This window comes from Bos javanicus, chromosome 6 (genome assembly GCF_032452875.1).
Source record: "Bos javanicus breed banteng chromosome 6, ARS-OSU_banteng_1.0, whole genome shotgun sequence".
Classification (NCBI taxonomy): Eukaryota; Metazoa; Chordata; class Mammalia; order Artiodactyla; family Bovidae; genus Bos; species Bos javanicus.
The window spans coordinates 101952868-101970363 of NC_083873.1; the positions used below are offsets into that span (position 1 = coordinate 101952868).

Sequence of the window (17496 nt, forward strand, 5' to 3'; positions counted from 1 at the left end):
AGTGTGTGTTTAACTTCTACAAAATTACCAAATTGTTCTCAAGTGGTTGTACACTTTTGCACTACTGCCAGTAATGTATGGAATTTCCAGTTGCTCTGTACCCTGAATAGCACTTGGTATGTTTTTTTTTCTTTTTAGCTATTAAAGTAGGTTAAGTAGAGGTATATGACTATGGTTTTACTTTTAATTTCCCTAATTACTGTTATTTTCAGCATCGTTTGATGTATTTATTTGTTGTTCATATATATTCTTTGTTGAAGTGTCTAATAAAATCTGTTGCCCATTTTTTTATCTGGATATGTGTTTTTTTGTTGAGAAGTACATGTTCTTTGTATGTTATAGATGCAGTTCCTTTATCAGATGTATATTCTACATAAATATATTCCTGGTCTGCGACTTACCTTTGTTTTCTTATCAATGACTTTTGAAGAGCAAAAGCTTCTAATGTTAATGAAGTTTCAGTTTACCAATTTTTTCTTCTATGGTTCCTACTTTTTATGCCCCATCTAAGAAATCTTTCTCTAATTCACAGCCATAAAGATTTTCTAAATTTTATGGTTTTTAGCTATAAATTATAATTATAAATTATAACTAAAATATAAATTTTATCATATATTTAAGTCTCCTCCTTTTGGGGGTAATTGTCATGTATTGGTAAAGTAAGGGTCAAGATTCATTTTCTCGGCATGTGAATTTCCAATTCCAGCAACGTTTGTTTAGAAGGCTGTCCTTTCCATATTAAACAACACTAATACAACTACTGATTCCCTCCGCCACCTATTGCCAAGGTGCATTGCTGTGTTGTGGTATTGTTCCAACAGGTCTGCCAAAGACTGACAGAATACGGAGTTCATTTCCACCGGGTGCACCCCGAGAAAAAGTCACAAACGGGAATACTGCTTGGAGTCTGTTCTAAAGGTGTCCTCGTGTTCGAGGTTCACAATGGAGTTCGCACACTGGTCCTTCGCTTTCCGTGGCGGGAAACCAAGAAGATTTCTTTTTCTGTATGTCCATTTTAACCTCTTTTGATTCTACGTTTAAATAGGTGTTGCTGATTTCCAATGTAACATATTAATTGACTTTCCTTAAATGAACTTCAGACCTTAGCATTCAGTAGGGCTTATCTTTATGTCTTAATACTATTTAACTCCTCTTTCTTGGTTGTAGGAAGTATTATTGAGGTTTTGTTTTTGGTTTCCTCAGGAGGTGATTTTTAAAAGAATTCTTAGCTAGTTATATGCTCAGTTAACTTTAGTTAAATTACAACCAAGTTGACTTCTCTGTTAAATCAGAACTTCTCACATGGAGAAAACCCACTAATGTATTTAAGATTGATGATTACCTCAATCGCAGTGAACTTGGTCTAGCTCAGTAATAGGCCCCTCACAACAACTATATTTGAATCTCAGTGGTCCAGAGGTTTACTGGCTTTTAAAATTAGCCTCAGGATTTTCTACAGTTTTCAGGTTTAGGGTATAGTCTCTGGAGATAAAGTTAGGAAAGTGGTTTTTAGAAAATCATGTTTATGAAAGATACTGAGGCATATTTGATTTTGGGTGTAGATGGAAAATCTGAACTTGATGTGCCATTAGTAAACCCCAGAGGCAAACCAAAAATCTGTTCAGGTATTTGTTTCCCTAAGAGTGTTCAGGGACTACTGACATCTTTAGTATATATTTGGGCTGAAATATGGTCTCAGGCTCAGAGGAGCCTTGTATGCTGCAGTCCACGGGGTCACAAAGAGTCAGACGCCACTTAGTGACAACAACAATGGTCTCAGCAGAACAATGTTTATAAGGAGGCAATAGGAAGGTCCCAGCTGACTCTGGATAATCTCCAAAGTAGAGAACTTTGAAATCAGTTCTAGATTTAAGTCTGGTTAGTTGGTTGGTTTCCTGTGAAACCCAGAGTTACCACTAAAATAACCAGATAATAATGTATGCTCTCAGGAAAGCCCAGACCGTCCTTATGTTCCCAAGATTGTCAAGACCAGGAAATTACCTCAGTTTAATTTACCTTCCCCAATGGAAATGCTGGCAGAGCAAGTGCCTAGAAGAAACCATAGATTAATTAAAAATAAATCTAATTTGGACCAGTTTTGAAAAGGCAACAAATCAAATAATCATCTAGCATTCAGCACTCTGTCATTTGCCAGCTGTCACATCAGCCCTGCAATAAAAATAGAACAAGCTCTGATGAGCTCATTTTTAAAGATCTCTAGTAATAAAGAATAAACCACATTTCCCCGCAAACTATTCCCATCTTCAACAGCACTTGTTTATCATAAAGTTCTCGCTAATACAGAGCTCTCTTTTTAAACTCTCCTTTTTTTCTTCCACTGGCCTCTGGAGAGATGGAAAAGTCACCCTTTTCCCTTCTCATCTCTTACCACTGAATTCTCCTAGACACATTTCTTGTCCATCCATCAGTTAACATTTAGAACCAATATTCTTATGATTTGTTTCAAACCCGTACAGCAGTGGAGTTCAACATCCTTGGGAATTACTTGGTAGTGGTAAAGGCCAATGTTGGATAGGAAGAAAATTCCCCAACTATTTGAAGTGTTACTACATAGACTACTGGTACTCAGGATGCTAGTTTGGTGCTACTGTATCTTGAACTCCTCTCTAAGACTTGCTGACCTCCTTTTTTTTTTTTTTTTTTTAACAGAGTGAACAGGGTCCCCCAGATCTCATTGGTAACAACATCTAGCAAGAATTTAATAGTCTTATTTTGTTTTTAAGACCAGGAATCATGGAGATGGCACTTGCCATCTCTTCATAACAGAGTTTGAATAATACTCTGTTACATCTTTTGTGAGCCTGTGAAATTTGACTTGTCTGAGCATGTTTCTGCATTTGACATAAAGACAAAGGACATGAAATAGAATAATTTATAGAGTAGAAGAAGCCGGGAGCTACAGCAGATCTAACGGGGCTTGAGCCATTCTCTAGAGACATTAGTCTTAGATCCCTGACATGATGAAAGCTCATCTTTACGGCATCTTTTAAGGCATATGGATCGCTGCAAGCTAGAATATAGGTCACAGTATTAAGATGTCCTCTTATATGAGAGACATTCATTTTTTTAAGAAACAGGGAGGTACAGGTGATTTGTGGTTCTCTTCCTTTCCCTGAATTTAGCAAGACATTCTTGCTAAATGTCTCTAAATATTGATGTGTTTCATCTCTGAGCCCAGCAGTTACATTATCCGATGCTTTTATATGCCAACATTTTCCATAATTTCCCACATCTTCCAGCCCAGCCTTTATGCCACCAAGATTTTTCTTGACTAAATCACAGTTCTTATTGTTGGATATTATACCAGTTTTTGATGAACTTCATTTTCTTTATCCAAAGGATTAGGATATATATTTCTTGTCATTTTTTTTTTCACACAGTTCTGGTGTTTGTAAACATTGCGGTAAACTCAAAATATCAGTAATCTTTAAAGGAAACTGTTTCCCTTGCTCATGGCTCCATGCATGTGTGCTAAGTCACTCAGTCATGTCCAACTATTTGCGACCCCATGAAGTAGCCTGCCAGGCTCCTCTGTCTGTGAAGCTTTCCAGGCAAGAATACTGGAGTGGGTTTCCACTTCCTCCTTCAGGGGATCTTTCCAACCCAAGGATCGACCCACATATCTTCCGTCCCCTGTAGTGGCAGGCAGATCCTTTACCATTGCACCACCTGGGAACCCCTTTGTTGATGGCTGGTATACAGTTTATATAGTCTGACTTAAGCTACAGTTTCTAAAAGTGGCAAACAATATTAATTTCATTTCTTTTCTGAATTTCTAACAATACAGGATTATATTTTTCTATATTTATATTAGATAGAAGTCAATGAATATGCGTGCCTAATGATGTGAAATAAAAATAATGTCTCAACTTATTCATTATTGTTTCTAGAATTGTTTTTAGATAGGGAAATATCCTAATTTTTAATACCACTGATTAATATTGCAGAAAAAGAAAATCACGTTGCAGAATACTTCAGATGGAATAAAACATGCCTTCCAGACAGACAACAGTAAGATATGCCAGTACCTGCTGCACCTCTGCTCTTCCCAGCATAAGTTCCAGCTGCAAATGAGAGCAAGACAGAGCAACCAAGATGCCCAGGATATTGGTAAGGAGGTGCAAACTGTGTCAGATGACTCCAGGGTAAATGCATGATTTTTGCCACAAACTTTAAAAGGACTTCCATATTTAGGATGAAAATGACAAGGTACGTAGATGTCAAATGACTGAGTCAAACTCATAAAGGTATCATAAATGAAGCCGAGGCATCAATTTCATGGATATTTTGAAAATAAACAGCCCTGATGAGTCAGGGAGTACCTGTTGAACTATTTTGTGCTTATCGTTAGGCTAGCCAGTGTATCAATAAATACTGTAAAAGTTTCAGTCATATTCTCTACCCATAGTAAGCTTACACACTGTTTGGGAAGATAAGGACAATATACATGAAACAGTAATACACACGAGAGGGTCAGAGTTTTAAGAACAGGTTATATTGCACAGCCTCTGTGATCTACATTACAGGAGGAAAGGGAGATCAAAGGAGAGAGTATGAGAGTAGTCGCACTTGAATTGAAATTTGAAGGACAAAAATAGTTAAGTAGACTGAAGATAAATGGAAGGACTCTCCAGATGAGGGAAAAACATGGGAAACAAGGCAGGGAGCAAGGGGAGTTACATACCATAACAGTTTTAGGGATGATCCATTTCCTTTGAACTTGGTCACATCCCTGTTCTGAGACTGAAGTGAATAACTTATAGTGCCCAACGTGAGCGCTCAGGAGAGTGATTTAACTTTTGCAGAGGAACCAACAGAAGAAACTAGTTTAGCTCTGAAAATAATCAGAGCTGAAATATTTAAAGCTTACTCTACAAGGCCACGTGTAGAGATTAAGGTTGTAGAAAGTCTAGTTCTGCACAGTCAGTTCTTAGGGACTTTAGCGAAGCATTCTGAAGAATTTGATTAAAAAATTAAATATGGTAGCACTGATGACTTTGTGCAGTAGAGCCCTATGAATTCTTTATCCAAACTTTCTCCTGTCCTAAAATCTTACAGAAAGATATATTCCCTGTAGGGTCAGACTTGGGTGATGGCAACCTATGAATAGATGTTTCTCACTTTTTCAGAATCAAGATGGTAGGGACTGTATACTTATTAAAAATGAAGATTCCAGAAACCTACCTGAAACTTAGTGAATCACAATCTTTGGGCATTTGGTCCCTGGAATCTGCATTTTAACAGGCTTTCCTCTGTAATGATTTTTATGCATGCTAAAATATGATAACTACTACTACTATGATCCTATTGTTCCTTTTCTTTCCCTACTTTGCTCTGCTAAAAAGTGTGTATGCGCTTATGTATTTTCAAAAGATCATAAAATATCAAACTTATCAGAGCTATCCGTATTCCTACTTGGACTAATATTCTCTTCAATACAAATCAAAATTGCAACAATTGAGGGTTACGTTATAATAGATGGTGGTACAGTGTGCTGTAGTGAAGAGTCAAAACCATGAAGCCAGCCTTCCTCCCTCAACATTTCAATGGTAGAGTGTAGTAGTTAAGAGTATGGACTGTGGAACAACACTGCCAGTGTTCCAACCAGTGTTCAGAGCTTGCAAGCTCTGAAACCATGGTCAGGCCACTCAAACTCTCTGCCTTAGTTCCCCATCTGTAAAATGGTTATCATAGTAGTAATACCGGCATCATAAGGTTATTGTGAAGACGAAATGAATTCATGCATGTAAAAGTGCCTGGCACAGAATAACTTTTGAATAAATATTATGATTATTTCATCACCATCTTCAACATTGTTTTACAACAGCTACCACTAGTAAAGGGGCTTCCCTGGTGGCTCAGATGGTAAAGAATCTGCCTGCAATGCTGGAGACCTAGGTTCAATCCCTGGGTTGGGAAGATCCCCTGGAGAAGGGAACAGCTACCCACTCCAGTACTCTGGCCTGGAGAATTCCATGGACAGAAGGGTCTGTCAGGCTACAGTCCATGGGGTTGCAGAGAGTTGGACACGGCTGAGTGACTTTCACTTTCACCACTAGTAATAGTGGTGGTGGTGGTGGTGGTGGTGGTGGTGGTGGTGGTAGCAGCAGCAGCAACATAGTAGTAGTAGTAGAATGACCTTGGGAAAGTAATTGACTTTTCAAAGTCTTGTTTTCTTCAACCGTGCAGTGAGTATGTTCAACGAATCTGTTTTGCCCCTTGGAACACAACTGTGTATCCCTAGCTCAAATGTTAAAGGACTTTAAGGTGGTATTAGCCACATCTATTCCCTTATTTTGGTAAGCTTTCAAAGGAATTAATTTCTTCTTGGAATCGGCTTAGAAGTAACCATCTGCCTACTTAACTGTCTGTACCAGTGAAAATAATAAGTGAAAATAACTGGTGTAATCTATAGGAGGTTGATGGGGGGGCTCACAAGTGTATGTTGCTTTTTTAGCATCATATAATATGGGTTCTTTCTAGAACCTCACAAGCCATTAAGCCCAAAATTTTACTGCTGAGGAAACAGGTTCAGAGAAAACAGTGTCTCCCTTCACCTCATAGTTAGAGGTCAAAGAAGACTGGACCCTGATCTTTTAATTCCTAATCCAGTGTTCTTTCTTTTGATAACTTTACAAAGAACTAATTTGCATGGAATGAAGTTAAGATTAATAATCATTTACTGAGCACTTACTGCTTACAAGATACTCTGCTAGGTGCTATGAGTTAGCAAAAGTAAATGAATCCAGAGAGCATACAGTTAAGTTGATGATATAAAGAGATACAAAACAAGTACAAAAGACAATAGAAACATGTAGATTGCAGACTGTGGCCTTTGAGTTCAAATTTGAAACATTAGTAATAGGATGTAGGTTCATTCTAATGTCCTTCCCATCCTGGCGGTCCTTGTTGGAGTCCATTCCAGGTGAAAAGCAGTTGGACAGTAGATAAGTGATTGGTTTATTATCTATTCCATGAATATGTGCCAGATTTTAAGTTCTGCCCAGGAGTGAGCTATGAATGGATTTGAATAGCATTATCGTTGGTATGTTTACAAAACAGACATAACCTAAGCTGAACTGTCTAATCCTATTCCTGCTAAAATTTGTCTGCATTTCCTTCAGGGTAAGGAAATGTATTGGGTAGAGAGGCATTTTCCAGCAGCTGAATCTGTATCAGACTCAGTTTTGAATTTTTGAATAAACTCTGTTTTCAAAGAAAACAGAATTAATGTAATCTGTTCTAAGAAAAAAAATCTATTTTAAGCTTAAGATTATTCTGGGAATTTTAAAACCACTCTTTTTTTTATTATCATGTTTTAACTTGCTGTCCACTTCTACTTTAGAGAAAAAAATGATGAGTTTTCCCGGTGACAGTGAGACATGTTTATTTAAACTTCATTCTGATGCATGAACATGAAAGAATTTTAGTGTTTTTCCTGTCTGTTTATGTCTGAGATGAAATACTGATTATTAATTTTCCTGGGAATTAGAAGATAAATGAAACAAAATCTAAAGATCCAAATCAACATCATTTGACATTTTCTTTTAAAAACAAGTTTTGGGGACTGTTTACTTAGTGGTCAAGCTGTAATTCCCTGTAGAGTGCAAAACAGGGTTGGTACTTTCCATGGGGGGACCAATGCGTATGCCTTGTGATGTGGATTACTAATGCATGAACAACCAAATCATTTGAAATTCTGTGCTCCTGATCCTTTATATACATGAAAGGATTTTGACGCCAGAATTCTGTGATTCATTGCTTTCATTTATAGCCTCAAATGTTCAACTACTAACATGACATTGGCTCTCACAAAATAGAATGGTCAGTTACTTGTTAGGAAGTATCCCTAAATTTAGCCCCAAAAAGAAGACTTGGATAAGTATTTAAGACTGAAACGAATTTAAGCGTAAAGAGAATCTCAGCTCATTGATGTGTTAACTAACAGAAACATCCTGTGAGGAAAAAAGTCAATAAGAGGGGAAGGTGGTATTGACATTGAAATAAAATGACAGAAAATTTGCCATAAAAGGTTTTTGTTTTGTTTTGGGTGGTTTTTGTCTCAGGTTTTTTTTTTTTTGTTTTGGGGTTTTTTTTTGGGGGGGGGGTGGGTAATAGTTCTATTGAGATCTAATTCACATACTGTACAATTTACCCACTTAAAGTGCACAATTTAGTGATTTTTCATATATCCTCATTGTTAACCGAGTTGTGCAAACATCACCACAATCTGCCATAAGTTTTTAAAATTATAAGAATGTTCTCTCTGGGCGAAACTCTCCTCTGCACAACTTTTTTCAGGCATGAACTCACCATATCGGCCTGTCCAGGTTTGATCTCTCCCTCTCCCCATCCTTGGTTCCCTGGTGTTTTAGCAGAGGTACTCCTAGGGTTAAATGTCATTCTCTGTCAAATGTCATTTTCCTTTGTAAATGAGCACTATAATTGGGAACTCAGGGTCAACAAGCCTGAATGAAGCCCAAACATTAGTAAATCCAAGATCACTAGCTGAAGTTAGAAAGGCTGACCAGGCCCCTCCCTGGCTGTGAGAAAGCTACAAGGATGGAGAGATGGTCTGGAAACCAGGATCTTCCCACCTACTTTTTAAAACCCTCGATTGCCACTCTCTGAAAGCTGCCTACTTCTGCAGGCAATCAAAATGAGTGAAAACTGCATGCTGTCTTTTCTATTTCTTAAAATAGCTCTTCTCCTAAAGATTCTATGGTGTTTCCATCACGTAAAGCAATCCTGTTTCCTTGTAGAGAGAGCTTCGTTTAGGAGCCTGAACCTCCAAGCAGAGTCCGTTAGAGGATTTAATATGGGACGAGCAGTCAGCACTGGTAGTCTGGCCAGCAGCACCCTGAACAAACTTGCCGTTCGACCTCTGTCGGTTCAAGCTGAGATTCTGAAGAGGCTCTCCTGCTCAGAGCTGTCGCTTTGCCAGCCATTGCAAAACAGTGCAAAAGAGAAGAATGGCAAGACTGCATGGGAGGAAAAGCCTAGAGGGATGAGTAAATCATACCACGATCTCAGTCAGGCCTCTCTCTACCCTCACCGGAAAAATGTCAATGTTAACATGGAGCCCCCACCACAAACCATTGCGGAGTTGGTAGGAAAAACGCTTCACCAGATGGCAAGATCTGATACAGAATCTCTGGCAGGAGTCACAAAACTCAATAAGTAAGGACATAATTAAGGCAAACTACCTACTTGTGAATTCTACATTTCATACTTTTGTTTTTGATGATTTATTTTCACCGTTTTTTTTTTTTTTTACATTGACACTTCCCCCCTTCCTACCTTTGCTTTTCCCTCTTTAGTTCAAAGTCTGTTGCGAGTTTAAATAGAAGTCCTGAAAGGAGGAAACATGAATCAGACTCCTCATCCTTTGAAGACCTTGGTCAAGCATATGTTCTAGGTCAGCATAAACCGGCTTACCTTCTTTCTCCTGTGCCCCTTGCTCATAGTGAAGGAAATGAGACAATGTTAATTACCAGGAAGTTAGAATTTGGGGTCCTGTTTCCTAATGGTCTCAACTTTTTGTGAATATAAAAGTTCAGACTACTTTAAAAATACCAAAACAAAAATAAAAAGCACCAAGTCAAATTTAAAAAATTGATTTAACAGGTGATTGCCTCACAGCATAGGCTGTTTGCTTTCTCTTGGTCGCAGTTCAAAGTCATGACAGTCTTACCGAGAGAACCCAGACAGTCTGGTGCCATGGCTCTGGGTAGCCTTTGGGTTTTCCTTGCAGCCTGTGAGAGTAGACTCCACTAATGCTACATGTTTTGAAGAGCAGTTTATTTAAGGTACTTTCTGAATGGAGACAATGGACAAAAGTTTATTTAGGGTACTTTCTGAATGGAATTGTCTCTAAAAAGGAGATAAGTTTTAAGAACTGTGCTATGGTTGTTAGGTAGAAATTCCTAGTTGATTTAAGTTTTCTCAGATTCTCCCAGCTAGCTATGAACTCTTTTAGACAAAAGTCATTTGTGTTGCTGATACATATACATACTATTGTTTTGTGCATCTTAAAAGGGAAAAAATGTGGGAATCCATCTTTAGAAGACTGGATATTTAAGCATAAAGGTCTGAATGATTACTCAAAATAGGAAATAACTAGGGAGACAAGAGATCAACAAGGATGCCCTCTGCAGTTGTTTTATTAAATAATACTAATTAACTCCCCCTTAGAACTAAATTTGATTGTTTAGCCCTAAGCACACAGAGTTAAAAAAGTATTTTCTCACCCTGTAATTGGATTGAGAATAAGTGGAATAAATGAAGTCAAAAAGAACTGTACACTATAGTTGTTAAATATTTATAGAAAGTCACATTACTTCATTAATATAGATTTATACAACTTTCAGAGATTATACTATCATCAATTTAAATTGAATTGCTTAAAAAGAAACTTAAAATAGCTGAAAGACAAGACTCCATCTTATAGGTTACCCTATGCATTGAAAATAGCCTAAAAAGCCACCAATTCAATCTTTAAGAAAGTAATTTTCAAAGTGTATTCATGTATAATGAGATCTCTTATAGACTCTTAAGTTATTTTCATTAGGAAGGCTTTGTTCATCATAAAAATTCATCACATATCAGGTGCTGAGTAGTAAATATTCCATAGGAAAGCACAAGTAAAATTCAACCATGAAAGAAAATTTCTGTATTTGTTTTTGATTGATTATTCATTCTTTTTGAATATTGAACTTCCTTATAACATTTGAACAGACACCTTTAAAAATCATTTTAGTTTCATCATTTCATATATGACATATCAAAATGTCATTGTCAGAAACAATACATTTGTGTTTCAATTAAGTTCATTGTGGGAAGACATTATTCTGAGTGTAAATAACAGAAATTGTTGTTGCCTTGATGTTTTATTGATTTTTATTATTTTATCAGAAGAAATTTCTTCTATATATAATATCTGACAATTTTTAAACTGTCTAATAATCTAATTTATACTACAGGAATGACTTTGCATAGTTCTGGAAATTCTTCATCCCAAGTACCCTTAAAAGAAAATGGTAGGTTTACAAAATGTTTTTCCCCTCATTTCCATCATATTTTTTCTCTTGTACCTTGTAAGAACATCGTGGACCTACTAATAAATAGTTTTCAATTCCATGCCAAGGATTTTAAGCCTTGCCTTACATTGGAGTCAAAGGAGAGTTGTGGTTTTCAGCATTTTGATGATGTGAAGGGACCTATAATGTAGACTACTGTGAAGTCACAAATTCGAGATAAGGACACTAATTGGGGAGCTAAGATAGCTTAGATGGGAGATAATTTTGATTGAAAAGAGCTTTAACTCAGGTAGTTATTTGAAAGGGATACTTCTGCTGAATCTTGAAATAAAAGGAGTATTTATTCAGGCAAAGTGGTATAGATAAGTATTTCAGACCAAGGACACAGTATGATCAAAGACATGCAGACATGGGAGAAGATAACCAGATTCAAGGAAATGTACGAATCTCAGACTGGGGGTATACTGGGGTCAAGGTGAAGATCAAGAACTAAATGTGGACTATCGTTGAATCTTACCATAAATCTTTTGGGAAGAATCTGAAGACTTTAAATGTTGAGGTAAAGAGTTTAGAAAGAATCTGAGAAGAAACAGAATTGTAGGAAAAAAAACTTTGTACAATGATTTGAAAGTCAGTGGGTTCAGAATGTTTAGAATTTAGCTTACTTTCATGTACATTATTTCATTTTTCTAACAACTTTCATGGGTCTAAAGAATATTATTATCACTATGTATACACTATTTTTTCTCCCAAAATGTTTACGTTTTACCCTTAAATTCTTAAAGTTGAAATAATCAGAAGCCTGATGAGAAGGAAGCAAATATGCTAATCAAAAGTGTTAATATTGTTAAACCTGATGAAACTTGAAGTTTTGTCCTCATTTTCCTGAGAGCCAAGGCAAAAATAAAGGCATGAATATTGGTTGAACCATATGAAACTTGTTTTTGTAGGTCAAAACTGTCAGACCCCAGTAAGTTATTTTGTATAATTCTCATTCTCTAATAGAAATACAAATACACATGCAAGAGAAGAACATTTTTCTTGGGAAGCAAAATTGTGTCCCAAAGTAGATCTTCTTACTTTTATAATATCTTAAATACTCAGAACAAATAAAGATTTTTTTTCATTTCATAGTTTTCCATGTATCAATCCTCAAAAAGTCTGAGAGTATACGAGTAAAGAAAAAGTTAGTCAACTTACACTTGGGCATAAGTTACTAAGACCTTGTTGTATAGCTTTTTGATAACCAAGTGTTTTTCATGGACTGAAGTTAGAATACCTCTGTACCTAAAAGAACTCAGTTATTAACATGTCCATAATGGTTGTACTTATTGTCTGACGGTTCCTTAGTGCTTACTATGTGCCAAACACTTTTCTAAGTGTTATGTTTAGCTCTCAGTCCCTACAGCAGTCCTGTGAGGTGGATCTAATGTTATTTCCTTTTCACATGAGAGACACCAAAGAACAAAAAGGTTGAGGTGCACAGTATGTCATGGAGCTGGCAAAAGCTGGTGCCGTGATTTGAATGCAGGATGTCTGTTTCCAGAGCCCACACTCTAAACCACCCTTTAGGCTGTCTCCTAGAATAATAATGCCTAATTATTTGTAGGTATTATTTTTCCCAGCTAAACTTTTGAAAGAAGCTGAATAATAATCTTTTCAAGAATGAGAACCTGAAATGTGTTCTTTACCTAGATTCTAATGGGAAAGAATATGAACTTACATTCTGAATTCGAAATAAACAGCCTGTGCAGAGTAGGATCTATGTTTAAAGTTCTGGGCACCTGTATTTTCCCACCTGCCCCCTACAGCAGGGCCAATCCACCTTTCCATGGAGGCATTCCCCTGTTGGCTTACAGACAAGTTTATATTTTCTTTAAGATTCTCCTTGAATCAGTCCAAGTAGCCCTGAATTAATTAATGTCGAGAATTGAGTTTTGACATAGTAGAGCATGGCAAACATGTTTTTCCAGATAAGGTAACTGAAGATTAAAAAGTTAAGTTATTTGCCCATTGGTCAAATATAGGACTTTTTAATTTCTAATTTCAGTGTTTTTCTTTGCTCATCAAGACTACTAGAAGAAAATTAGAAATGAGCATTAGGTAATACTGAATTATTTACCACTTAATATAAGGACCAATGAATAAAATTTAATCTTAGCCTTTTACAACTTTCAGAGACCCATAAAGAATGTGGAACTTAGAGGATAAAAGAAAAAGGCAAGAGTCTTCTATCTCATGAAACAAGTATGGAAAGGATTCTAGTCCTTTGATTAACTGTAATTTCTCCCCCCTTTTCAAAAGAAGGTTGCTTAACCTTTCAGAAAAAGATTCATCGTATAATAGCCCTTTTTTTCTTTTTTAAAAATTATGGTTGATTTATAATAGTTTCTAGAGTACAACATAGTGAAGAGTATTTTATACTTCATTAAAAGTTATTATGAAGCAATATCTATTATTATTACAAAGCAATAATTCCATGTACTGTACAATATATCTTGTTGCTTATCTGCTTTATACATGATAGTTTGTATCTCCTAATCCCATACCCCTGTCGACCCTCCCTGATTCGGTCTCCCCACTGGTGACCACTGGTTTGTTTCCTATACCTGTGCATCTGTTTTGCTAAATATATATCCATTTGTTTTATATTTTAGATTCCACATGTAACCGATATCATACAGTATATGTATTTTCTGTCAGACTTATCTCCCTAAGCACAGTATTCTTATTCTCTAGGTTCATCCACATTGCCGCAAATGACAGAATTTCATTCCTTTTTATGACAGTGATATTCCATTGTGTGTGTGTGTGTGTGTATCACATCTTTATCCATTCATTCTATTGATGGACACTTGAGTTGCTTCTGTATCTTGGATATTTGTAAATTGTGCGGCTATGAACTTTGGGGTACATGTGTATTTTTGAATTAGTGATTTTGTTTTTCCTGGATATATACCCAGGAGTGGAATTGCTGGGTCATGTGGTAGTTCTGTTTTTAGGTTTTTGAGAAACATCCATACTGTTTTCCATAGTGGCTGCACCATTTTACATTCCCACCAACAGTGTACAAGGATTCTCTTTCCTCCATACCCAACAGCATTTGTTTTTTGCATGTAGCCATTCTGACAGGTGTGAGGTAATAGCTCATTGTGGTTTTAATCTGCATTTCTGATGATTATTGATTTCAAGTATCTTTTTCTGGGCCTGTCGACCATTTGTATGTCTTCTTTGGAAAAATATCTTTTCAGGCCTTCGGGTCATTTTTTTTTTGATTGTGTTTTTTATATTGAGTTGTATGAGTTATATATTTTGGGTATTATCCCTTAATGGTCATATTTGCAAAATACTTTCTCTTATTCAATAGATTGTCTTTTCATTTTGTCAGTAGTTTCCTGTGCTTTGCAGAAGTTTTTAAATTTATTTGTTCATTTTTGCTTTTATGTCGTTTGCCTGAGGAGACATATCCAAAAATATATTACTACAATTTATGTCAAAGTGTGGTTCTGCCTATGTTCTCATCTAGGAGTTTTATGGTTTGGGGTCTTTGATCCATTTGGGGTTAATTTTTATACATGGTATGAGGAAATTTTCTAATCTCATTATTTGACGTGTACTATCCCAGTTTCCTTAAGCAACACTATTGAAGAGACTGTCTTTACTTAATCATATATTTTACTTCCTTTGCTATACAATAATTGACCATATTCTTGTTCAGTCACTCAGTCATGTCCAACTCTTTGCGACCCCAGGGACTGCAGCATGCCAGGGTGCCCTGTTCTTCACCATCTCCTAGAACTTGCTCAAACTCATCTTCATTGAGTCAGTGATGCCATCCAACCATCTCATCCTCTGTTGTCCTTTTTCCCTCCTGCCTTCAATCTTCCCAGCATCAGGGTCTTTTCTAATGAGTTGGCTCTTCTCATCAGGTGGCCAAAGTATTGCAGCTGCAGCTTCAGCATCAGTCCTTCCAATGAATATTCAGGACTGATTTCCTTTAGGATTGATTGGTTGGATCTCCTTGCAGTCCAAGGGACTCTCAAGAGTCTTCTCCAACACCACAGTTCAAAAGCATCAATTGTTCAGTACTCAGCCCTCTTTATGGTCCAACTTTCACATCCATACATGAGTAATGGAAAAACCACAGCTTTGACTAGACAGATCTTTGTCGGCAAAGTAATGTCTCTGCTTTTTAATATGCTGTCTAGATTTGTCATAGCTTTTCTTCAAAGGACCAAGCGTCTTTTAGTTTCATGGCTGCAGTCACCATTTTGGAACCCAAGAAAATAAACTCTCACTGTTTCTGTTGTTTCCCCATCTATTTGCCATGAAGTGATGGGAGCAGATGCCATGATTTTTGTTTTCTGAATGTTGAGTTTTAAGCCAGCTTTTTACTCTCCTCTTTCACCTTCATCAAGAGGTTCTTTAGTTCTCTTCACTTTCTGCCATAAGGGTAGTGTCATCTGCATATCTGAGGTTATTATTATTTCTCCCAGCCATCTTGATTCCAGTTTGTGCTTCATCCAACCCAGCATTTCGCATGATGTATTAGGCATATAAGTTAAATAAGCAGGGTGACAGTATACAGCCTTGACATACTCATTTCCCGATTTGGAACCAGTTCATTGTTTCATGTCCAGTTCTAACTGCTGCTTTTTTACCTGCATACAGGCTTCTTAGGAGGCATATAAGGTGGTCTGATACTCCCATCTGTTTAAGAATTTTCCACAGTTTGTTGTGATCCACAGTCAAAGGCTTTAGCATAGTCAATGCAGCAGAAGTAGATGTTTTTCTGGAATTCTCTAACTTTTTCTATGATCCAACAGGGTATTGGCAAATTGATCTCTTGTTCCTCTGCCTTTTCTAAATCCAGCTTGTACATCTGGAAGTTCTCAGTTCACAAACTGTTGAAGCCTAGCTTGGAGAGTTTTGAGCATTACTTTGCTAGTGTATAGCAAGGGTTTCCCTGATAGTTCAGTTGGTAAAGAATCCACCTGAAATGCAGGAGACCCTGGTTCATTTCCTGGGTCGGGAAGATCCGCTGGAGGAGGGATAGGCTACCCACTCCAGTATTCTTGGGCTTCCCTTGTGGCTCAGTTGATAAAGAATCCACCTGCAACGTGGGAAACCTAGGTTCAATCCCTGGGTTGGGAAGATCCCCTGGAGAAGGGAAAGGCATCCCACTCCAGTATTCTGACCTGGAGAATTCCATGGACTCTATATAGTCCATGGGGTTGCAAAGAGTTGGACACTACTGAGCGACTTTCACTTGCTAGTGTGTGAAATGAGTGCAATCGTGTGGTAGTTTGAGCATTCTTTGGCATTGCCTTTCATTGGGATTGGAATGAAAACTGACCTTTTCCAGTCCTGTTGCCACTGCTGAGTTTCCAAATTTGCTGGCATATTAAGTGCAGCACTTCAACAGCGTCATCTTTTAGGATTTGAAATAGCTTAACTGGAATTCCATCACCTCCACTAGCTTTGTTTTTAGTGATGCTTTATAAGGCCCACTGGAGAAGGCAGTGGCAACCCACTCCAGTGTCCTTGCCTGGAGAATCCCAGGGACCAGGGAGCCTGGTGGGCTGCCGTCTATGGGGTTGCACAGAGTTGGACACAACTGAAGTGACTTAGCAGCAGCAGCAGCCTAAGGCCCACTTAACTTCACATTCCAAGATGTCTGGCTCTAGGTGAGTGATCACACCATTGTGGCTATCTAAGTCATTAAGATCTTTTTTGTATGGTTCTTCTGTGTATTTTTGCCACCTCTCCTTTATATCTTCTGCTTCTGTTAGGTCCTTTATTGTGCCCATCTTTGCATGAAATGTTCCCTTGGTATCTCTGATTTTCTTGAAGAGATCTCTAGTCTTTCCCATTCTGATGTTTTCCTCTATTTATTTCCATTGATCACTTGGGAAGGCTTTCTTATCTCTCCTCGCTGTTCTTTGGAACTCTGTATTCAGATGGGTGTTATCTTTCCCTTTCTCCTTTGCCTTTATCGTCTCTTCTTTTCTCAGCTATTTGTAAGGCCTCCTCAGACAACCCTTTTGCCTTTTTGCATTTCTTTTTCTTGGGGATGGTTTTGATCACCACCTCCTGTACAACGTTATAAGCCTCCTTCCATAGTTCTTCAGGCACTCTGTCTGTCAGATCTAATCCCTTGAATCTATTTGTCATTTCCATTGTATAATTATAAGGGATTTGATTTAGGTCATACCTGAATGGCCTAGTGGTTTTCTCTTTCTTCAATTTAAGTCTGAATTTTGTAATAAGGAGTTCATGATCTGAGCCACAGTCAGCTCCTGGTCTTGTTTTTTCTGACTGTATAGAGCTTCTTCGTCTTTGGCTGCAAAGAATATAATCAATCAGATTTTGGTATTGACCATCTGGTGATGTCCATGTGTAGAGTCGTCTCTTGTGTTGTTGAAAAAGTGTGTTT

The 17496-nt window shown here is 37.4% G+C and overlaps 1 protein-coding gene across 9 annotated transcripts in view; it reads left to right on the forward strand.

Moving 5' to 3' along the window:
• The window catches only part of PTPN13 (protein tyrosine phosphatase non-receptor type 13), a 221784-nt gene that overhangs the window by 141118 nt on the left and 63170 nt on the right, over positions 1-17496 (forward strand). For 6 of the 9 annotated variants that reach the window (XM_061420713.1, XM_061420709.1, XM_061420714.1 and 3 more), the window contains 5 exons: positions 822-1004; positions 3969-4131; positions 8784-9201; positions 9342-9439; positions 11004-11060. In XM_061420713.1, coding sequence (XP_061276697.1) covers positions 822-1004; positions 3969-4131; positions 8784-9201; positions 9342-9439; positions 11004-11060 — 919 coding nt within the window. The remainder of the gene's footprint in view (positions 1-821; positions 1005-3968; positions 4132-8783; positions 9202-9341; positions 9440-11003; positions 11061-17496) is intronic. The other 3 variants (XM_061420716.1, XM_061420717.1, XM_061420718.1) reach the window with 1 other exon arrangement.